Raw genomic sequence first — 22613 nt, 5'->3', positions numbered from 1 at the left:
AGTATGCTGTCAGTAGCAGATTTACAAATATTAATATTATATCTCTGTCAGGCAAAGTAAAGGCCGACAAATCAACATTATAGTGTTCTGACCTAATGTTTCTGAGTGACACAGTGACTGCAGGGCCAATTCTGTAAACCATTTTAGAGAACAAAAAACCCCCGGTAATTTTCTGGCAGCTGGGGTGCCAGAAAAAAAATGGAAAATAATGGAAAATAAACATCTCGTAAAAATACAGTAATTTTCCTTTACTAAAATACAGTTTATAACTGTAATTTTACATAAAATCTTGTTTTTTTCTTTAGCTTTTTATTGTTTAATGAAGGATCATATTTACTTGCATAAAGACAATAACATTTTCTATAAATAAGGTTAAACACTGCTATATACAAATAACCAGCCTCTTAATTGCAAAATACTGTTTATTAGTTTTTATTTAATAAAAACAGTATAACAGTTTTAAAACTATGGTTTAAAAACAATTGCAGCAGTATATTTAATTATAACAATACAACAATTTGTTACAAAAAAAACAAACATACATAGTTGAATAATAATTAAACAGTTATTAAGTGGATGGAGGGAGATTGGACTCTCTTCTGAAGAATGTTCTCTATTGTATGCCTTCTATTCATAGTCTGTCATTTTGGTTCAGAGTGAAAGAACCTTTCGAACACATGAGTCAAACTTAGGGTTGAAGCCACACTCTGTAGGACAGTGGCCCTCCAGGAACTAATTAAACACACCTGAACCACCTAATCAATGTCTTCAGGATTGCTAGAAACTTCCAGGCAGGTGTTTTGGAGCTGGTTGGAGCTACACTTTGCAGGACAGTGGCCCCCAGGAGTGTAGTTTGACACACATGCTGTGACTGACTGACCGTCAGCTGCTTTCTTGAAGTGCTCTTCTCCACGTTCGATCTCTTGGGTTTTATCTTGAAAAGGCATATGTCAAACAAGCAACAAACAACTTAAAGAAACAGACTCTACTATACAACTCTTTTAATATCACTAATCAAGCATGTTATTAGTCCCTACACAGTACACAGGCATATACTTAAAGTATGCTTGAAGTTGTTACAATTTAGTACACAAAAGTACACTACACTTAAAGTTATGATTTACTACAATTTAATTACCACTAAAATATACTTGGTACAAAATTACTTGTTTCAAAATAGCACACTTCAATTTTTGATAATAGTACAATGATGATAACTCCTTGTTTTTTGTTTTGTTTTTTTTTTGTCCAAAACTTTCACAGCTTGTTTATGAAGGTTATAATGGTTTTAATGTTGTTACACTTGTTTGAGACCAGCTTGTAGCACAATAAGATAAATGCAGAAGAATCATTATGTGCTTAAATAGTTTAGCAGCAGCCAAAGGTAACTGATGCCTAATATTTAAAAAATCATTAAGCTTGCTCTAACACCTCTAGAAACCTTTTTTTGTTTCTTAAAATGTATTAGAATCTATAATCATACCCAAGTAATTAAAAAGCTAAACATTATTTATTTCTTCTCCTTTACTGAAATGGTCAATGCTCCTCAGTTCTTTTAATAGAAAAATACATTCCCACAGTTGTACTCACATTAAGAGTAAGACGAGAGCACGTTAACCAAACTGAGACTTTGTTCAATGCAGCAGTAAGTTTGATAGCAGCTTGTTCTTTTGTCTTAGCATAAAATTAGACTAAATAAGTATTGATCCCTGTCGGACTCCAATAGTACAGTCAAGGAAGGATAAGCATATATCATTCATTTTTGTACATTGTCTCCTTAAATTTAAATATGATTCCATCCATGTTAATGTGTTAACAGAAAAGTTAAACAATTTAGAATAAAGTAAGTATTATGATTAACAGTATCAAAATCCATTTAAAATCAAGGAAGACCGCACCAACAACAACTCCCCTGTCAAGACTGGATTTAATATGTTCAACAAAGTAACAGTTTGCTGTCTCTGTAGAATGATGCGCCCTAAATCAAAACTGCATAGGATGTAGTGGAAAATGACCAAGATTTTAATTACCTTTTCAATTACTTTGGAAACCACTGGAAGAATACTAATAGGTCTATAATTGGTTACATTAGTAGGATCAATAGTCTTAAATATAAGTGCTATTACTGCTGACTTCTAAGCATTTGGAAAATAACATTATTTTATTGACAAATTAACCAAATGAATAATGGGTGTGCTAATAACAGTTGTACACTTTTTAACATAGAATCACAATCAAAAACATCTTTAGCCCTAGAACTCTTACGCTGACCCAATTTTGTATTATATTAGACTCAGATACTTCAGAAATATTAAAGACAAGAGAATTAGGATTTGGTGATACAATATCCTTACCTTTTGCACTAAAACCTTATGTTAAATCTTTATCTGAATCTAGAAAAAAATATATTAAATACACTCAATTTGATGCTTATCTTGAATTAAATTTCCCTGAGCTTGTAATTCAATATCTTTATCTCCTTTGTTACGGTTTTCTTTTACTGTAAGACTTGTGTACTATTCCCCTTAGCATCATTTATGAGGTTGATGTAGAATTTCTCTTTTCTCAATTTCTTTAAAACTTTATTATGTAAACACTGAAATGTCCTTCTGTCATGAGCTAACCCAGATTTGAGGGCTATCTTCAAGGCATGGTCCCTCTGTTTCATTAACTTTTATAGCTGTTCATTTAACCAAGGTAAATTCTGCTTCTTTCAAGAAAATGTAACATTGCTACTGAATTCACCTTGAACCTTTTTAATCTGGCCATTAGACACCCAGAAGCATCATCTAGATCACCTGTGGACAGAATCTCATTCCAGTTTATTTTTTTCAATTTCTCTTTAGAAATCTTTTTGGTATAATGTTTAGAAAATGTCTTTCTCTTGTTGATATAAAAACCTATGTTTTGTTAATTTTCTTACTTTTTGACTTTTTGATAGTTATTCTTTCTGATTTGTTCCTAAATATTAAATCAGTTTGAGTTTGAGATGATGAGGTAACTTTGCTGGGACCCTGAATTAACTGTGAGAGGTCAAACAGACTTACTACCTCCTGAAGCTTTTTATTATTTGACTTCTCAATCCAATTTACATTAAAGTCCCCAAACAGAATTAACTCATTTCTATAAAACCCTTTAAAAAATTATTAGATGATCATAAAACATACTACTTAATGAGGGAGGCCTATATACATTAAATGCCATGCATGGGGATAAAACAATTGTTACAGCAATGCATTCTATATTAAATGTATTAAATTCAATTTCCTTTCATTTTATGCTGTCCTTCACATACATTAGTAGTCCACCACCTTTTCAAAATTTTCGATCCTTTCTGAAGACTTTATATCCCGGGACGAGTATGCAGTGTTCGTGATGATTCTGTCAACCACATTTCCGAAAAGCAAAGCAAATTAAAGGTCGAGTTTGTAAGTACCGGCTGTTGTAAGTTCGTAACCAGTTGTTCCGTTTTTGAAGCAACGCTTCTGATATTTAAATGTCCCATAACAAGTAATCCTTTGGGCTTGAGTGTGGATCCCCTAAAACTTTTGCATGGTTTGTTGTTTTAAACAGATGAAAATTGCACTCCTTAATCTTGTTATGAGCACACAGTTTGAAATGACCTTGTCGTCTGCTAACTCAAACGGGCTGTTGATCATCATTGAAATTAGGTCCAGAATTTAATAAATGTATTGAGGCCTGTGCGCTGTATATGTTTATGAGAGGAGTGCTGCTGCCTGACTCTTTAACATGTGTCTTGGCATTATACTGTGTGAATTTCTTCAAGTTTTAGTATAAAAAGCTGTTGTATTTTATTGTACTGTGACTGTCATGGGCCGAGTATTCCCAAAAAAGTTTTTGCCAGCTGAACCCCTATAACAAAAATTATTAACTTATAATGCCCATAATATTAACATTTCATATCACAAGGTATTTTAGGTCTTTGCATATTTCTGATGTTCTTTTTCTAATTCTTATGTCAGTGTAACTTTTATTTAGCCTGGTCCCACCAGACTCTCGTACATTTCTTTTGTACTCCCCATTGGATCTGCCCAGAGCCACTCTGGATCTGCTATAACCAATCGCTAACATTTGGTCGTGACGAAACTTCAACTCAAACTAGCGCACGACCTCAACGTCATCGTTCTCAGCCACTCCCTCTGTTCGCTGATTGGACCGGTAAAAATTGGCCTGAGAAAACCCACGAATATACCGCAAACCCAGACGACGTACTGAAGGAAAATGAAAATTGAGCAGAAGTACGTAGGAGGGCGGAGCCAGGCTACCTTTTATTAGATTTATTTTTTCTTTTCTTATAATAATTATGTATTTAATTAATTCACAATGGAGGGTAGGCTACAGAATATCATTACCTGTCAATCTGACATACAGAGTTGTAAAGGTTGTGCCATAGTCTATTTTTATTTTTCATACTTGTTTTTACTGCACTACATTGCAATATTTCGTTTTTCTGGAATTATATATTGCAATAAAAAAAGATTGATGTACATGAATTGTTCAGGAAATCAAATGTTAAATAACACTATAGTCTTGGCTGTATAAGTTAAATATTACTAATCTTTGTTAAAGCTACAAAAGTGATCTTATTGTCTTTTGTTGTTTGATTAACACGAATGACAGACAGTCATAATGCGTAATGGCAATAATTGAGGACATTGTTTACAAGTCGCAGTCCATGTTCAGGACCTGGATTTTGCAAAACAGGCTTCAGAAAAATGTAAACTTCACAAAGATTTTAAAAAGTAAAATCATGAATTGACAATTAAGTTAAACAGTTAAGATCTTTTTATTAATTCACAGAGTTGAGAAAATTACTTTTTAAAAAACAATATTACTACTAATAAAAATAATCATGATCATTTTAAAATCCATAAGTAGAATTAATTATAATACAATTGCTGATAACTTTTGAACAGTAGTAAATTGTCAGGGAATTGGGAAAATTTCACATGCGCATTGTGGCAATACAGTATAAGCTCTACCATAAGAAAATCCATATTTCTTAATTTCAAAATATTTTATGCCATACTAATACAACTAATACAACAAAGTTTCTTAAAACTCATAATTTCTTGAAAACATAAAGGAAGTGCTTGAAACCATACATTGTTTTTATAGTATTTCATAGTATTTTACAATATCACAATGTTTGCATGATTTCACAAGACTAAACACAAAAAAAATTTCAGAAGCTTTTATCCAATTTAAGCAATGCGATTTAAATAGCATTTAAGCTATAAAAAACTGGAAAAAAAAAAACCCTGCTAATTTCATGCATTCTCTGGAGCCATTATTACTGTGTTGCTAGCACTATGCTCTACCAGTTGAGCTACAGTTCATGATTGTTGTGGATTCTTGAGAAATTTGACATTGCATCATTGTTGAAAACACAAATATTAAAAGCATGAAATAACTCTTAAATTCGGTATTCTTTATGTTAAATGATTATTGATTTATACGTGAAAGAAGCATTGATGTTTGTTATTGATGTCAAATTTTCAATTTTCCTAAATCTTTTTGAACTACAGTAATCAGCCTTTTATTTTGTTTAGGACATATCCTGTCCCTCAAGGGAAGCACTTCCATCCTTTTGATCAGATGTTTTCTTTGCTCTGTGACTGAAAGGCACTAAAAGCTTCCTTAATTTTCATCATTTTCAGGGCAACAGTTTGCATTCGCTTCTCTCTCTCCTCCATAATGCGGCGCTCTGTTTCGAGCAAATTTTCTCCTTTAGCAATCTTTTCCAGAATAAGAGTTTCTTGTTTCATTTTCTCGAGTCCAACAACCCGGTCCTCAAAGCCAGGACTTTTCTCCTCTTTCTCAGTTTTGATCAGGATTTCGAGATAATCGGCTGTGGAAAGAGATTTTGGATTCAATGCAATTTCATCCAGTCTTCTTAGGCAATCAGAGGACAGTTTGATCAACTTCCTTAGTTTTTCCTCAATTCCATGGAGTTGCTCTTCAAGTGCATCAAGCATTTGCTTAGAGTCCATAAACTTTCCTTTTGCCTTCATGAAGTTGTCTTTCAGCTCTTTAATAGTTTTTTTCTCTATTTTTGTTTCATACGTCCAGATGAAATTTTCCTTAGAATGAGCAGAGTAAGGGCAGTTTTCAGAGCAGATAATGCAGTTGCCACCCTCCATCACTGCACAAGTTTGCACAGAATCTTCTGCAGGGAGGAAACAGTTGGAGTGACATGTGAAGAAGCAGTTGTTGCAATTCATGGTAAAACAGTTTACAGGGGTTCTGATTGCTTTCATCACCTCTACATCTTGCTCAAAATCCTCATTTTGCTTCATGCTGTCACTCTCATTTTCCAAACATTGTTTGAAGTTTTTTATTTCACTCATTTTAGAGAGACCTGCAGTTATTTGAGGGGTCAGACTTTTCATGGCTTTCTCAAGGCGCTCTCGTTCCTCTAAGACCTTTATAGTCATCTTCAGATCTTTACTTTCAATGGCCCCCAATGCCTTGAAAAAAGCCTTCATCTGTTTAAAGGTTTTGTCCCAGACAAGCTTGGTCAGTTTATCATCTTCATCATTATCATCTGAATCATTGTCAGAGGTTGTAGGCTCTTCTACTTTTTTGTCTGCATACAGAGCTGAATTGTTGAAACTGAAATGGGTGGGTTGTCCCTTTGTATTCTTTTGACAGGGCAGATCTGCTGCTTTGATGGCTTCAAGAACTGGGATGTTTTTACTGTCTGCAAATGTCACCAAAATTATGATGTTCTCTGCAATGTCTTTGCCAAAAATGGACAGGATGGAGTCAAAGATGTATCTCTGATTGGCACTCAGGCGGGCAAGAGAGGCCTGGACAACAAAGCAAACGGCATCAATGTGATCAATTCCCAAAGGGCTACAAAGAAAGCTTTTGACCTGCTCTGTAATCAGTTTATCATGTGCAATCCCTCTTGTATCCCCAAATCCGGGTGTATCTACGATTGTGAGGGAATAGGGAATTTGAAAGCCAGGCTGATTGTACAGCTCAAAAGATGAGACATTATATGTCTGACTCTCAGCCTGTGAGCGATTGGTCACTTCATTGATTAGTTTGAAGCGATATGAATCCTGCCACTTTACGCCCAGTATGTAATTGACCATCACATTAACCAGTGTGGTTTTTCCTGCACCCGTTGGTCCCAAAAGAAGGATAACTTTGTTTTTCACATCCTCAACCTTTCTTCCGAAGACATACTGATTAAAACTAACAGTTTCTGCCATTTTTTTGTGTAATGTCAGTGTATGTATTGATGGATTGCCCTTTTTTATTCGTGAAGATTGATTCAAGAACAACCCGCTCCCATCCTTATTTGATTGTTTCTCCTTAAAACTGGCTGAAAACACAGTTTCAGGGCTGGAGAGACTCTCTCCATCATTTCCACAGTTTGCAAAAACTCGGATTGTGTAATCTGTGTCTTCTTTCAGTCCCTGAAGAGTGCTCTCCCTGTTTGTAGATTTCACAGACTTCCATGGCTTTTCACTTTCCTGATCCTTCGTGCATTCTCTGAATTCCAACATGTATCCAGTGACCAGAACATCCTCACCCACAGATGTAGGAACATCCCAGGCTACAGTTCCAGACTCAGATTCTACTCGTTTCACTATAGGTGCTCCAGGAGGAGCACATGGACGAGTCCTGAAGAATGATGTTGTGTCACTAGTCAGACTTACTCCTGGACGACACACCGCCTTACAGTTGAAACGATATTCTCTATGTGGTTGTAACTGCTTGACTGTGACTTGATCAGAAACCCCATCAGTAAACACATCTGTCCATTCAGAGCTCTGCACAGACTGATATGAAATACAGTACGAGTTCACAGAACTAACACCGTGGACAGGAGGTTTGATTTGCAGATGTATGCAGTCATGCTCAGCACTCAAGAAGACTGGTTTTGGGGGTTTTGAGGGGAGCTCGTACTGTGAGCTTATGAGTCTCCCCCTTTCATAAACATGAATTGAAGAGGCAGTGTTGAGTTCATCCGGGATTGATGCAATGCAGAATTCAATGTTCTTTCTTCCTTTATTGGCTTCTTTGAAATCCAGGAAGGACTGTATGTTTTCCCTGGTCAGTGTAGTTACATTTCCTGAGGAAAACCATTTTTCTGTCTTTTTTGAGGAGTCTGGATCATAACTCACTTGCTCTCCATTGTTACGCGATTGTTTTTTCAGGTAATTCTCCAGGTCTGAAAAGTACAGTTCCTTTTCATTTAAGGATGAAAGTGCAAAAGCTATCACATAGTTATTGGATGCTTTCAAGACAACCTTGTCCAAGTCATTGCTAGATGAAAGAACAGGGACTTCTTTCATGATTTCGAGGTAAGATCTAATGACATTCATCTCTCGCTCTCGCTCATTGAGATACTTGTGTACCAGAGCACCCTGAAACGGGGATCTTTCTTTGTCATTAAGAGCATCAACAAGTTCTTGTTCTTCTTTTCCTCCACCCCTTATGGATGGAAGAAGCCTGCAGAGATGTTTTTGAAAAACTATTTTGTACTCTGAGCAGAGGTCCTTAAATTTTCTGATTTTAGTTTTGATTTCAGGGAATTGAATGGCAACATTGTCCCTCATCAGATCTTGACACTGAATGTCACAATTATCCAGTTCATCCATGATCCGTTGGGCACGTCGTACTAGGCTTACACTGATCTCCCTGACTAACTGAGCAGCTGTTGAATCTAGTTTTTTCAGAGGGTAAAGCCATACGGTCATGGGCACAGCATTCTCTCCATGTTCTCCCAACAGTTTTGGCAGCTCTGAGTACACCTTGATGGCGTCTACATAGGAAACTGGATTGTTTTCCAGAGCAAAATCTCCATGAAAAGTGCAGCTGAATTTGTTCATTTTCTCTTTTTCCGATTCATTAATTTTCAAAGATGCTTCACCTTCAATTGATATTGAAGGTATGTTTTTGATTGTTGCATGCAGGTCTCCATGTATCTCTTGATGATTTTCATTGGATGAAACTTCACGGTCAAAAATAAAGAACGCTTGAGCTCCATACAATAGAGCCGTAACAACATGTGTGGCCGAGCCCTCCTGAAATACATTGCTATGCTTTATGTTCCCTGTTCCAAGATGCTCCATAGTTAACTGCTCAAAACGTGCCGTTGACCGATACTGTAAGGTGACTCGAGATTGATGTTTGGACTTCTTCTTGTCATTTAAATAGCTAGCTGACCCTTTCACACTCACTAATCCACTCAGAAAACTGGCTTCAAGAGATGCAGAAACATTCAAAGCTTCTACTTTGTCTTCACTTGAATCTGAGGCAATGATTTTGAAGTCAGTGTTTGGCTGTGGACGCACATTAATATTCTTCTGCAGCATCTCAGCATTCCAAAGAGTTATTCCTTGGGAACATTTTATATGTTAATAATTAGTTACCCCAAAGGTAAAGCATAAAATCTAACACAGTAATGAATTATACCATTTAGATTGTTTCCTCCCCAGTGTGTTCATGTGCTTTTTATTACCTGGAATGAGGACATCTCTTCGGCAGTCATAAAGCATTCCCAACTGAAAAGGTCGCCCAAGACAAGCCAGTTCAATGGTTTCAGAGTCAGACATCTTTCTAGTGAAAAAGTCTTGGATTATAATTTTTTTTGTAAATGTTAAATAAAAAGATATACAACATATGACTGAAAAAAATATTGCATTAGCAACAAAACAGCATTCATTGGGCCATCTTCAAATATGGGTAAAATTATCTTGAGACAGTGCTGACAGCTTTAATATATTTAGTGCTGTAACTAATGATTTTTTTTCAGTCGCTCAACTAATTTTAAATAACAAAGATAAAATCAAATATCTGTATTGTAATTATAAAATGACATTTAAATTTTTTTTTTATTAATCGTATCATGAAATAAGATTTTGGTGTTCCAACACCTTTCCCAACCTGTTCACAATGGTTTTTGTTGCAAACATTTAATCGTATAATTTAACAATTATTTTTCCAGTTAATCTATTGTTTATTTATTTATTTTTAATATTTGATTAATCCTTTGGTCAGTTTACCAATAAATAATAACCATAACTAATCTTTATGAACCTGAGGGTATCTGAGCAGTTTGGGAGCAGTGCTGCTTACTGGTCGAGAAATCTTAATCTTATCGTTATAACAGTTTAAAAATGTGCTCTAAAACACAACTTTTGGATTCCTTAGGTCTGACCATATTGTTTCTCAGGCATTGTTTTGATGTAAAATTCTACATTTTACCAACGCATTGGTGTTGCAAGACAATGAGTAAGTGTTGTTATGATGATGCTCTGAGAGGTTAACTGAGCAGTTTCATAACAGTGCCACCTATATATAGGGGAGAGCAGGGCATAAACTAACGCGGGGCTAGTTGTAATACACTTGTTAGCTTCCACACATGTTAGCATGATGAAACTTAGTGTTTTTTTAGTGTTAGCTGCCATATCAACACTAGAGAAAACATTGCGCCAAAATTCTGAAATCTTTGGAAGATATCATTGAACATTTATTTAACCATGGCAAAAGTAAATTTCTTACTTATGTTAATTTTTCATCTCTATTATTGGTGTTTATTTAAAATTAGACAAATCTGATATCATTTTAATCTCGAATATGTTATTTAACAGTTGGTATGGTTCTTTAATGTTTTGCTAACTAGCAGAAGACACTAGCAAGGTTTAAATCCCAGTTGTGCAGGTGGGGGCATGTTGTAACACTGTGTTACAATGCGCCTCTATTAGAACTAAGCTATTATATTCTATACTTTTATTAATTCTACTGAGAAAAAATGAGAAAAAGGTGAATAAAGACTGAGAGTCAATGTTCAGAAATTATTAATTATTATTATGTTTTGAACTATATTGTAGCTTTGTTTTCCAGTGTGGTCATTGTCAAACTCAAAAATGATTTTATTTTTAATTTTTAAAAAATGCCATTATTTTAAATTAAAAAGTTAATAATTGTATTTTATTGAGAAAATATTTTAGTTTGACTTTTATATATTTTTTTTATTAGATCAGATTTTAAGCTGTCTGGTCATGTTACAATGTATCCCACCTATTGGACTTGTTGTCACATTTCACTTCCATTCTTTCGGGGTATATCAAGAAAAAAGTATACACTGTATTAATAAAACAAAACCACATAATTGTACTAGACGTGGGAAATTAATGTGGGAAAAAATAAACACGCAGAACCCTACGTAAACATTTATACAAACTGAGAAGGTCAAAAAGCGTTAGGTTGTGCCCGTGGCATTAACAAACGTGGTTGAAGGACCACTTTGCGACAATATGGTTTCGGGAAACAGTCGTGACTAGCTCATTTCTTCAACAATATATCGTACTATGGTAGTGAAGCAGCGAGTTACGTCGTTACGGGAAACGCACCCCAGTTGGATTGAAGCAATAGCGAAGATTAAAAAGCATTTGGTTAACAGAAAGTACATTGTTATTTTCCAAAATCCTACATATTTTTTGATGTTCTTTGTACTGTATTGACCTGTCCACCTAAAACACATTTTGGGCGAAAAGGGTGAGGATGAAAGAGGAGGGGAGGAGATGGCTGGATGACAGGTTTTTGATTGAATAATAAATCCAAATTTTACATATTGTTGTATTTCTATACCCCTGTAACCTCCAAATCATTCTAACACATTACCATAATCTGCTGCAATCAAATATTGCCCTTACCTGTAGATTAAAGATGTCAGATGTTGATTCAGGGTCCTCGGCGGTGCCTCTAACCAGCTCAATCTTGGATTCTAATGCACTGGGTGTTTGCCAATATTAATATTTCATTACGAGTTTTATGAAATATTAATAGGGAAAAAATGCTCTGAGACTTGTTTAAAAAGTTTTACGAATCACCACAACATGATTTCGTTTCATTTAAAAATATTCAGAATAATTCAAAGACAAAAATTCCAAAGGCAAAAATAACAAACTTGTATAAGTCTTCACCCGATTTGCGGCCCCGAGAAAAAACACACACAAAGCTTTTTATACTATCCTTGTTATAGGCCGCCTTTAAGCTATGGGCTGTCATTACAGCCTTTCCCTTATAAGGTAAAACTTTGGACTTATCCTAGTCCTTATTTACCATACGCTTGCAAAAAGCACATATTCAAATATCTATTTTCTTTTTCACACCTATTTTATGCAGTACATACATAATAGCTTATTTGGTACATTTTTCCCCTCGAAGTTGTTGAGACCTCAAACCTGTGTCTCACACATTTTCTCTGTCTGAAGCAAAAGATGTTCACAGTTTCTTTCAAAAATGCATAAGGCCTTAACAACCTAAGCATTGTGAAACCACACACACCCACACTCATAACACTTGTAACAATGACCCTAAATGTTTTCGTAACATTCTTTACATTGTTTTTTAGGTTTTCTCATCTTATCCCATTTATGCATAAGAACCAAAATTCCTAATAGAATTACATTTTCACTAGATACAATAATACCCCAAATAAAAAAAACTTAGGGACATCGTTACAAATGTTATGTGTGTGGGTACAGTATGTGTGGTTTCACAATGCTTAGGTTGTTGAGGCCATATGCATTTTTAAAAGAAACTGTGAACATCTTTTGCTGCAGACAGAGAAAATGTGTGAGACACAGGTTTGAGGTCTCAACAACTTTGAGAGGAAAAATGTACCAAATAAGCTATTATGTATGTGCTGCAAAAAATAGGTGTGAAAAAGAAAATAGATATTTGAATATGTGCTTTTTGCAAGCGTATGTTAAATAAGGACTAGGATAAGTCCAAAGTTTGCCAAGGGATGCAGTGTCTCATTCCCTACTCAGGGAACGAGGGTTACAATAGTAACCTGAGGCGTTCCCTTTCATAAGGGAACTCCCGCTGCATCGTACTCAACGCTTTGGGGAACGAATACCCATGCCGCCACACTGAGAGAAATACGCCCTGGTGTAAAGCATCCAACATGACATCATGACTTTGCGTAAACATACACGCCACTTTCAAGTCAAGTGGCGTGCTATCTATACGCATTTTGAGCTATCCGCGTGTATGTCCACGCCGAAACGAACCGTCATCTTCCGCGTGTATGTCTACGCCGTTAAATGTCAGAGTGATTCCGCGTGTATGTGTACGCCGTTAAATGTCCGAGCGAAACGAAGCAAAATGTATATCTACATCTGGGGAGCGATATTTTTTTTCCTAGGATGGTAGGGGAAGACTCATAAATGGTATTAACCCCAGTGACGGGTAGGTTTAGGGACGGGGTTGGGGTAGGTCATATATTTAGATATACAGTAATGTAACGTTAAGTCAACGGTGTTGATAAACACGCTGAAAAGCGATTATGCGTGTTGATAGCACGGCAAAAATGGAAATACGAATTGGCGTGTCATACATACGCCATTTCATGAGATCAGTCTGAAAGCATCTTGCACGCTCACGGACGATAGAAATGAGTAGAGGGCAGATCCAACTAGCTTGTCATAAGATTTGGTGTAAGAAGGGGAGGTCTGGAGCCGGAGGCTCGACTGACCTCATGGATGGGAACCCCAGACAGTAGAAAGTATTAGATAAGAAGTGAAGGCAAAAGCGCACCTTTTACTTCAGATATGAGTGGTTTCTGCAGATAACCAACTGTCTAATTGATAAAGGGGAATAGCTCCTAACCCTTGATACATCACTAGATGGATTGACTCCTCCCAGCCCAAGGCCTAACATAGGAACCTCCAAGGCTAAGACCTTGACCATCCGACACATGCGATGGAGGATGGAATACCTGAAGAATCATGATATTGCCTACAGGCACCTCAGTACCGTGGCAAAAACGCTAGCAAGTAAGAGGGAGCAGCACCACCACTCTTCCAGGGAGTAAGACGAGCAGGAAGCAGACTCAATAGATTCTTATATATACTCATGTATTTCACCCACAGGACATGACGGGTGCCAAGGATAACCCATCAGCCTGATGCCAATAGGCTGGATGACAGGATTCATCCTCCAATCTACAGGAACATGGAGTTTTAGTGGGAATGTCCCTACATGCCCACCCTTAGAGGCTTGCGGAGGGCACCGAGGCCGCCACAGAGGCCCTAAGCATGAACGGGAGATCCCGTTAGAGAACAGGATGGAACACCAGTACTGAAGCCAGTGGGCAGTGATTAACTAGGTTCAATGCCGTCCCTAACTTTACATTTTTAGTTCCTAGTAGAGTGGGGTTCTAGAGTGGATGACCTGACCACCTCAGTGGAAAGGGCAACCTATTTATGGGTTGGTCCCCCTCAGGGGCCAGACTCATAGTCTCCATAACTCCGGCCGTGGATGAAATATTGTACCACCGGCCTGAGAAGATCTCTTCTAATAGGGATTTACCATGGAGGACTCTCCAAGAGACTAATACGGTCCGAAAATCAAATTTGGGCCGGCCAGTACAGAGCTACAAGGAGTAATCTCACACCGTTCCTCCTGACCCTTTCTAGAACCCCAGGGAGCAGAGCAGAGCGATCGGGGGAAAAGCGTACAGACATGACCTCGGCCACATCTGTACCATGGAATCCAAGCCCAAAGGAGCTGGATGTGAGAGAGAATACCAGAGCGGGCAATGAGAGTTCTCATGAGAAGCAAACAGGTCAACCTCCGCCCGGCCAAACTCTCTCCATATAAGCTCAACCACTTCAGGGTGGAGCCGCCATTCCCCGGGCCTCAGCCCCTGCCTCGACAGGATGTCTGCTCCCAAATTATCAACCCCAGGAATATAAATAGATCTAACAGAGAGAAATTTATCCTGGGACCAAAGAAGAATCTGATGCACCAGTCTACAAAGAGGTCAAGATCTCAAACCTCCTTGGCGGTTGATATAAGAGACCACCGACATATTGTCTGTCCTAACAAGAACATGATGGCCTCTGAGGTCCACAAGGAAGTGCCTCAGGGCAAAAAATACAGCCAACATCTCCAAGCGTTTAATAAGAGATGATGGTCCTTCCAAGTACCTCGGGTGTAACGGCCCTCCATAACCGCACCCCAGCCCGTGAGGGATGCATCCGTAGTCAAAGTCTTCCTCTGACATGGTGCTCCCAGAACCGGGCCTTGAGACAGGAACCATGGTTTCTTCCACATGACGAGAGAACGAAGGCATCTGCGCGTAACTCTGACCATGCAAAAGGGGTTTCCCAGAGGAGAAAACCCCTTGGTCCTGAGCCACCACTGAAAGGCCCTCATATGGAGCAGACCAAAAGGCACTACTGTGGAAGCTGCAGCCATAAGACCCAAAACTCTTTGAAAGTGTTTGACAGTGATGGCCTGGTCTAACCTAATACTCTTCATTGTGTTTAAGATAGTATTTATACGAGCAGGAGACAATTGTGCCCGCATCGTGACTGAGTCCCACTCTACTCCCAGAAACGTAGTCCTCTGAAGAGGAGTTAAGGAACTTTTGTTCACATTGAGTCTCAACCCCAAGCACCTCAGATGACGCAAAACAACATCTCGATGTTGAATTGCTAGTTCTTTCGACTGAGACAAAATTAGCCAGTCATATATATAATTTAAGATACGGACCCCCTGAAGTCTCAATGGAGCAAGGGCCACGTCCATACATTTAGTGAAGGTGCGAAGGAATAAGGCTGACTGGAAGAGTCCGGAACCGATGCGCTTTTCCCCCAAAAGCGGATCTCGGAAACTTCCTGTGATGGGGTTAAAAGGGAACGATGAGTTAAGGAGCTTGTGGATCTATCACGACAGACCAGTCCTCGGAGCTGGTCTGACTGATAGTCGGTATCTTGAATCTGAACCCCCTCGGAGGTTGATCCAGTACCTTAAGATCCAAAACAAGGCCTAACCTGCCTCCTGAAGCCTCTCGACAACGGTTCTTGCCGCGTCGCCAAAGAGGCCAGAAGGCGAAAGGGGGGCATCGAGAAGGAAGGCCCTGTCCTTCTCCCCGATCCCCAAGTGATTTAGCCATAAATGTCTCTCTGAGACGACTAGTGCTGCCATAGAACGGCCAATGACACGGGCCTTCTCTTTAATAATACGGAGAGACAAGTCAGCCACTCTACGAAATTCAGTAATACCGTCGAGTGAGACCTCCCAGTTATCATCCACCTCTTTGAAAAGGTCAGCCTGGTATGCCTGTAAATAACCCCATCGTGTGTAGGCATGCACCGGCTCGACCCACCACCATATATGCTTTCCCTAACAAATTTGATGTACGAGATTTGGAGGGAAGTGTCTGAGCTATCAGGGGTGACGCAATGTCGGGGAGAAAATATTTCGCAAAATATTCCTCAACCCGAGGCATCACCTCATTACCTTTCTCATTAGATTCCCTAATGGATGAGTAAATATATACATGGGGGGAAAATAATTGAGATGATCTCGATACCTCAGTATGGAGATCAGTGAAAAAGGGAAGGCTCTGACACGAAGATTGTGACTGGGTCTGCAGGAAGCGCCCATTTTATTTTTCTTAGTCGCTTCCTGCTTATTAAATAGCCATTCAACATTTAATTTAGCCACTGCCCTGGTTACAACCTCCAGCAACTTCTCAGTAATGGGAATATGGGGTGGCAAATCCCCCTGTCCACGTGATTCGGTGTTGATAATATCTAACTCCTCGGAGCCAAATAAATCAAATGCCGTGTCTTTAACGCGGTCGGAAGAAGGCGCAGCACGGGCTTCTGAACCGTGCACGAGACCAGTGGAGCTGGTTAATAAACACAGAGAAAGGGTCGCAACCGTCTCAGTATTATATGCCAGCCCCACGTGCGAATCCCATGCATACAAGCGGTGCGCTGCCTCAACAGACGCGGGACCTGATGCACTGGGAACGCGAGCCTGTTCTAATTGATCGAACAGGCTCAAATAAAACGGGAGCTGAGCTTTTTAATAGATTACTGAAAACAGTTTGCACAGACAGCGCCCTCGAGCACTGCCCGTGCATGCTCCACTCCTAGACAAACAACACAGAACGAGTGCGTGTCATCCTCGCTCAAATAGCGTGAGCAAGGGGATGCACACCGCCTGAGTCGTTTCTCTATATTCGCCATATATATTATTGAGATAAACAGACAACACCAAATAAGATGATACAGTCACACAGAACGCTTGCTGAAGACAGAAAGCTGACGCGGCTATGTTCCGATGTCCTTTTATAGCTTCCGGATCACTGTCACATGCAACGTCACGAGTGACGAAAGACACAGCACCAATCAAGATTGGAGTAGTTCCACTACAGACTTCAGATGCATCATGCCAAAGGCATTCCCCAAAGCGTTGTGTACGATGCAGCGAGAGTTCCCTTACGAAAGGGAACTATATAGGCTCTACATGTAGTTTGCGTGCTGTGTGCTTACCTGCTTACTGTGTTGTGACCGTAAATTAGAGCACACACCCAGCAAGCAATAGCCGTCATTTCAACGTCTCGGTTAAATATAGACCCGATATAGTCCGGCTATGTGTAACCCACTTTTAGCCCAAATAACATTTAATCTGGATAAATGTATTTTTTTCCAAAATAACTTGTGAGATGTATGATATTCCATCATGTAAGCAAAGTCAACTGTGATTACAAGTTGTTTGGTTTGCTTTATTTTACATGTAATAGGCCTATGTGTAGGCTGTGCGTAGCCACGATTTAGCTCGTATTCAGACCCGGCTATTGTAGCCCACTTTTAGTCAAAACTGATTAATTGTAGTTTTTGCCAGGCAGTGCATGAAATGTTTGATATTCCATAATGTTCGCATTGGTAATGATATCTACAAGGTTCAATGTGTCATTTCACGACATGGTCGATCTGTAGTCACGATTTAGCTCCGAATTGGACGGGCTATATGCGGTCTGCTTTAGCCCACCTGGCGAAATCAAGGCAATCTGGTCTACGTACGGTTTGGCTATAGCCCTGATTCAGACCAACGATATAGTATAAGAATATTAGTCTTAAAAATGTTTTCGCTCACACAGCTTAATGTTTGCTGTCACACATAAACATAACATTCATACACAATCTACGATATGACTGTCTATTATTTCCAATTAAATAAAATGCAATTGCATTTCTCAACCGCTAGATGGCACAATCGAAACACTACTGAGACATGACTACTGGGACTACTGGCATTGCGCGACTAGATCACTTTAGCCAGATCTCGCGATACACATTTCCGCTATTTTCAATTTTATTTTACACGAGGCAGCTGTCAGAGAGCAACGGGCGAGCAACACTCTGAAAACCTTCAAATTTCTACTTCGATCTTGTAAGTATGCGTGTTATTTTTGTTATGTTCATTGTTTAAAGTTAGTTGTTATAATGTGTAGAAACCGTGACATTTTAACATTACCATTGCAGAGTACTATTTTTCTCCAACAAGTTAACGTTACCTGCACGTGTTATTGCAACTGTGTGCCCTTAATCTAAAATGTATCTAAATTCAAGGTGGTAAGCATGAAACTATGAAACTTATCAATAATATTTTTTATTATTATTAAAGATACCAATATATTTTTGTTTTTAGATTAGAGTAAGAAATAATAGTTTTTGATTTAATGCAAATTTTCAAAGTATACTTTACATAAAACTTAACAGCAACATAGTGCAACATGAAAAGAAATTATAAAAACATATTTTTCCTTTCTGATTAATAATAGTGGCAAACAGTAAAGTCTTAAAATAATTAAAATATGCAGCATACATTAAGTTTTCAGTGAATTTGTTTTAGATATATGGTGCATAAAAACTGAATGCTGCTTCTCCATGTTTTGTTTTGACTTTGGGGATATAAAAGTAGCTGGCTACTGTAGATGACCTGAGAGGTCTGCTCTGGATGGTTCATAATGCATCAGATTATAAATTTACTTTGGCCTTAAAATGTTTATTAATTTAATAACCAGCTATAGTATTTTGATATGAATTCTTTGACAGACAGATAGCCAGTGTAAAAACCTCAGAACTGGAGTGATGTAATCCACTTTATTTGATTTAAAGACACTGTTTATTGCAAATTATCCAGCAATCAGTCAACAAAGTACAGCAATTGAATATACAGAACACTTGTCAATGACTACCATTAAATGTCTTGTTACCAACATTCTTCAAAATATATATTTTTTGTGTGTGTTCAACAGAAGAAAGCCATACAGGTTTGGAACCAAGTGAAAGTGAGTAAATGCTTATATGATTTTTTTTTAAGTGAACTACCCCTATTAAGTATAATATATTTTTATGTTCATTAGAGTTATATGAGTAAGTGATAAAGAATGATTTATATGGATAGTTCACTTTGAAATTTTGGTATGTTTTAGCTTACCTTAAGGGCATCCAAGATGCAGGTGTCTTTGTTTCTGCAGTAGTTTCAATTTTGATATTTTTAGGTCAAACTGTTCTTGTCTGTCAGTCAGTCATATAATGCAGGTCTATATGTTTACTACCTGAAAGAGCACGATTGTTGTCACGATTTGTCATGATTTCTCTTACATTTGAGCGCGCTTTTTGATGTGCCTACATTTGTAATTAAAAAATTTTGGTCAGCAGGAAAAATTGTCTAACGAACAGTTTTGTTTAAAAATCCGTACTGAAATCGAACCGAAAGCCTCGTACAGAATGGTTCAATACGTGTATCGTTACACCCCTAAAATATATGTATGTCAGGGCTCTACACTTACTTTTTGAACAAGGAGCACTGGTGCGCCTAAATAAAAAAATTTAGGAGCACAGACAAATATTTGGGGGCACAGTCATTTTTGTTGTATAAGTTTATCATTATAGTTTTATTATTAGAATTATTCAACAATTACATTTACAATGCTCATTTTAAGGTTAAGAACATCAGACCAAAACTTTCAAACAAAAGATTTTCATTTAATTCTACTTTATCGTCATGTAGATTTCATTTATCATTGTATGTAGGCCTTATGTATGTTTCACATTTTATCTGAATTGAAGATCATGTCTGAGTCACTTGGCCAAGCTTTGTAGCCTGGTCGCCTTGACCTCTTTCCAGCAGACAGCCAATTTTCAGCACATTTTGTAGGATCAAACAGTTCCAGGGAGGGACCCTCTGTGCTGATCCGAATTAGTAGGGCCCTATAAAATCCGTTTTATTTTTTCCCAAATTCCGTTTTTTTTCCACCCAAATGCCGTTTTTCCGTTTTAATTTTTGCAAATTCATTTTTTTCCGTTTTAATTTTTGGGAATTCAGTTTTTTTTTTACCCTTTACTGTAATTTTAGTCGTAAAAAGAGTGTTTTTAATGTTAATGATTAAAATGTACACAAATAAAATAGGAATGACCCTAAATTTATTGAGGTAACAAACAAAATTCTCATTTTAAGAGATGTTAAATGTGGTTTGGTTTGTTTACATTAGTGAATGAATGTATTAGGCTAACTAACATGAACCACGAGCAATACATTTGTTACTGTATTTATTAATCTTTGTTAATCTTAGTCAACCCTAACCCTGTAATTTTAATGTTACTTCACACAGTGCATTAAGCTAACTAATGTTAACAAATACAACTTTTCATTTAAATAATGTAGGCTACTAAACGGTGAAATTAACATTAATAAAGATTAATAAATGCTGTAGAAGTGCAGTTTATTAATAGTTAATGTTAACTGATCTAGTTAACTAGAGTTTAATAAATGGAACCTTATTGTAAAGTGTTACCGATTTTGTTATACACCGAACCGATTCAGTGTTGGACAGATCAGTTGTTTTAACCATTCATTATAGTGAATCAGTTTAAAGGAGTCATTAGTTCGCGAATCGGACGTATCATTAGCAGACGTTGTGTGATTATCCCGGCAGTTTTAGGACATCGCACAAGATTTGTCAACACAGAAAACATTTCATCATTGGATAGGATTTGTTTAGTTTATTGAAAGTGTTTTTTATGTCAGCTGCACCCGCTTCGGATGTTATCACCCGATTGAATGGACATTATCAGTGGTTATCGGTCCATTCTTATGGGCCAGTAGGTCCCTACTGTGCCTCCTAGCAGGTGCAGTAGGTTGTTATCATCTATTCACATCGCTGATCAGCATCCTACAGGAAGAGACTCTCGATCCAGTCCCCCAGGAATACAGTCCGCCGCCAGACCTCAAAACTCCCGCGACTTTCAGGTAAAATGACAGAAAATTAAGACATTTTCAACTGTTCTTATTTAGTTTATGAGCTAAAAAAAAACACATTTTTTATTCACATCGCTGATCAGCATCCTACAGGAAGAGACTCTCGATCCAGTCCCCCAGGAATACAGTCCGCCGCCAGACCTCAAAACTCCCGCGACTTTCAGGTAAAATGACAGAAAATTAAGACATTTTCAACTGTTCAGCTGAATGGGCGGAACGCTTTTCAGAGAAGGAAAGGTAAAAAAGGTTGTTTTTTTGTTTTTTTTTGCACAATTCACACACAGCGGTAGCCTAATTCAGGAAAAAAAATATCCGAATGCTCCACGTGAAACCTCGTTCTTCCGATCTTTTACCATTGTGTCAATTCTCAATTGATTTAGATTAATAAGCGCGAGGGAGTGAGAGAGAGCAAGACAGTTTGAAGACGCGCGCGCGACCGGGCCTCTCTCTCTGCTCATTCTTTCAGTAGTATGCGATTTTCCTCAGAGCTCAGACATACATTTTTCTCCCACACAAAAACAGATGTAAAATTCCGCGTTGACACTAGATTCCGCGTTAATTTGCCAACTCCGCGATTCCGTGATCGCGGAAATTATAGGGCCCTAAAATAGTTCGTGTGTGGGCACTGTAGTTTTTTTTTATGAGGCTACAGACTAGCTACTGAAGATTTAGGCCTAAATAACTGATCTCCCGGTAATATAGTGTCCTACTCTGCCCCTCCTCATGATGATGTATTTGCAGCTGTTTCTATAGAAAAATGCTGTGTCACTCGCACGAGTGTGCCCAAATATTTTTTCACGTTCGCACGCCGAAATATTTACTCGCATGTGCGAGTGAAATGGGCGCACTGTAGAGCCCTGTGTGTATATATATATATATACTTATATATATATATATATATATATATATATATAATTAGTGCATCACCATTATGCAGGTAAAATTTTTCAATTATTGATATTAATTTATTAATAATATTGATATAAATTATCGTCTATATTGATATAAATTATATAGTCTCAATCTATATTCTGTTAACTCTATATTGGCCAGCTCTAGTGTGCATCCTAGCAAAAGTGAATGACTGTAATTAGTTAAAAATGATTGTCAACAATGCTTTTCTTGAGCAATAATATTTTTCTTTTTCTCATTTGGCAGACGCAGTGATGACCAACTTTCCTTCGGCGACTGAATGGGAAATAAAAAATGCAATTTCTGGGCATTTTAAACAAGCACCAGGGAGAGCAGGGGGTGGTGGTTATGGATATAAAGCTAACAATTAATTCTTAAATTTCTTTGTATATTTTCTAATATTTTATTTGTTCATTTTTATGTTTGAATGTTGTCTAAGTTGTTAATATAATTGTTCTAAATAAACCCTTTATATTCAATTAGTTTGGATGGATTTTCATTTATGAGAACCTGTTATATTTGAGTGAAAAGAATCCTTATGCCTCATTTTGTTGTCTATTACATGTAGGCCTATATGTAGT

The 22613-nt window shown here is 37.7% G+C and overlaps 1 protein-coding gene and 1 long non-coding RNA gene across 2 annotated transcripts; one reads left to right on the top strand and one right to left on the bottom strand.

The window, feature by feature from the left end:
- Positions 1-4796: 4796 nt before the first annotated feature.
- On the bottom strand, positions 4797-11984 carry LOC311086295 (uncharacterized protein). Its single transcript, XM_084119104.1, has 3 exons — positions 11700-11984; positions 9503-9600; positions 4797-9379 (listed from the first exon to the last, which is right to left on the bottom strand). Exons 2-3 carry the CDS (start codon positions 9594-9596, stop codon positions 5616-5618), a joined length of 3858 nt encoding a protein of 1285 aa, XP_083975230.1. The 5' UTR covers positions 9597-9600; positions 11700-11984; the 3' UTR covers positions 4797-5615.
- A 5969-nt stretch (positions 11985-17953) lies between these two features.
- Positions 17954-22386, top strand: LOC311087426. Its single transcript, XR_014607274.1, has 3 exons — positions 17954-18246; positions 19115-19147; positions 22279-22386. It is a non-coding gene; the product is annotated as an uncharacterized lncRNA (long non-coding RNA).
- The last annotated feature ends 227 nt before the right edge of the window (positions 22387-22613 follow it).

This window comes from Abramis brama (assembly GCF_963993115.1).
Source record: "Abramis brama genome assembly, chromosome: 7".
In the NCBI taxonomy this organism is placed as follows: domain Eukaryota; kingdom Metazoa; phylum Chordata; class Actinopteri; order Cypriniformes; family Leuciscidae; genus Abramis; species Abramis brama.
This window is presented reverse-complemented; position numbering and strand designations above follow the sequence as displayed.

Coding starts and splice junctions, on each gene's coding strand:
- LOC311086295 (XM_084119104.1), bottom strand. CDS start 9,596: ATGTCTGACTCTGAAACCATTGAACTGGCTTGTCTTGGGCGACCTTTT. Junction 9,380..9,502: donor AAGAGATGTCCTCATTCCAG/GTAATAAAAAGC, acceptor AATGTTCCCAAG/GAATAACTCTTTGGAATGCT.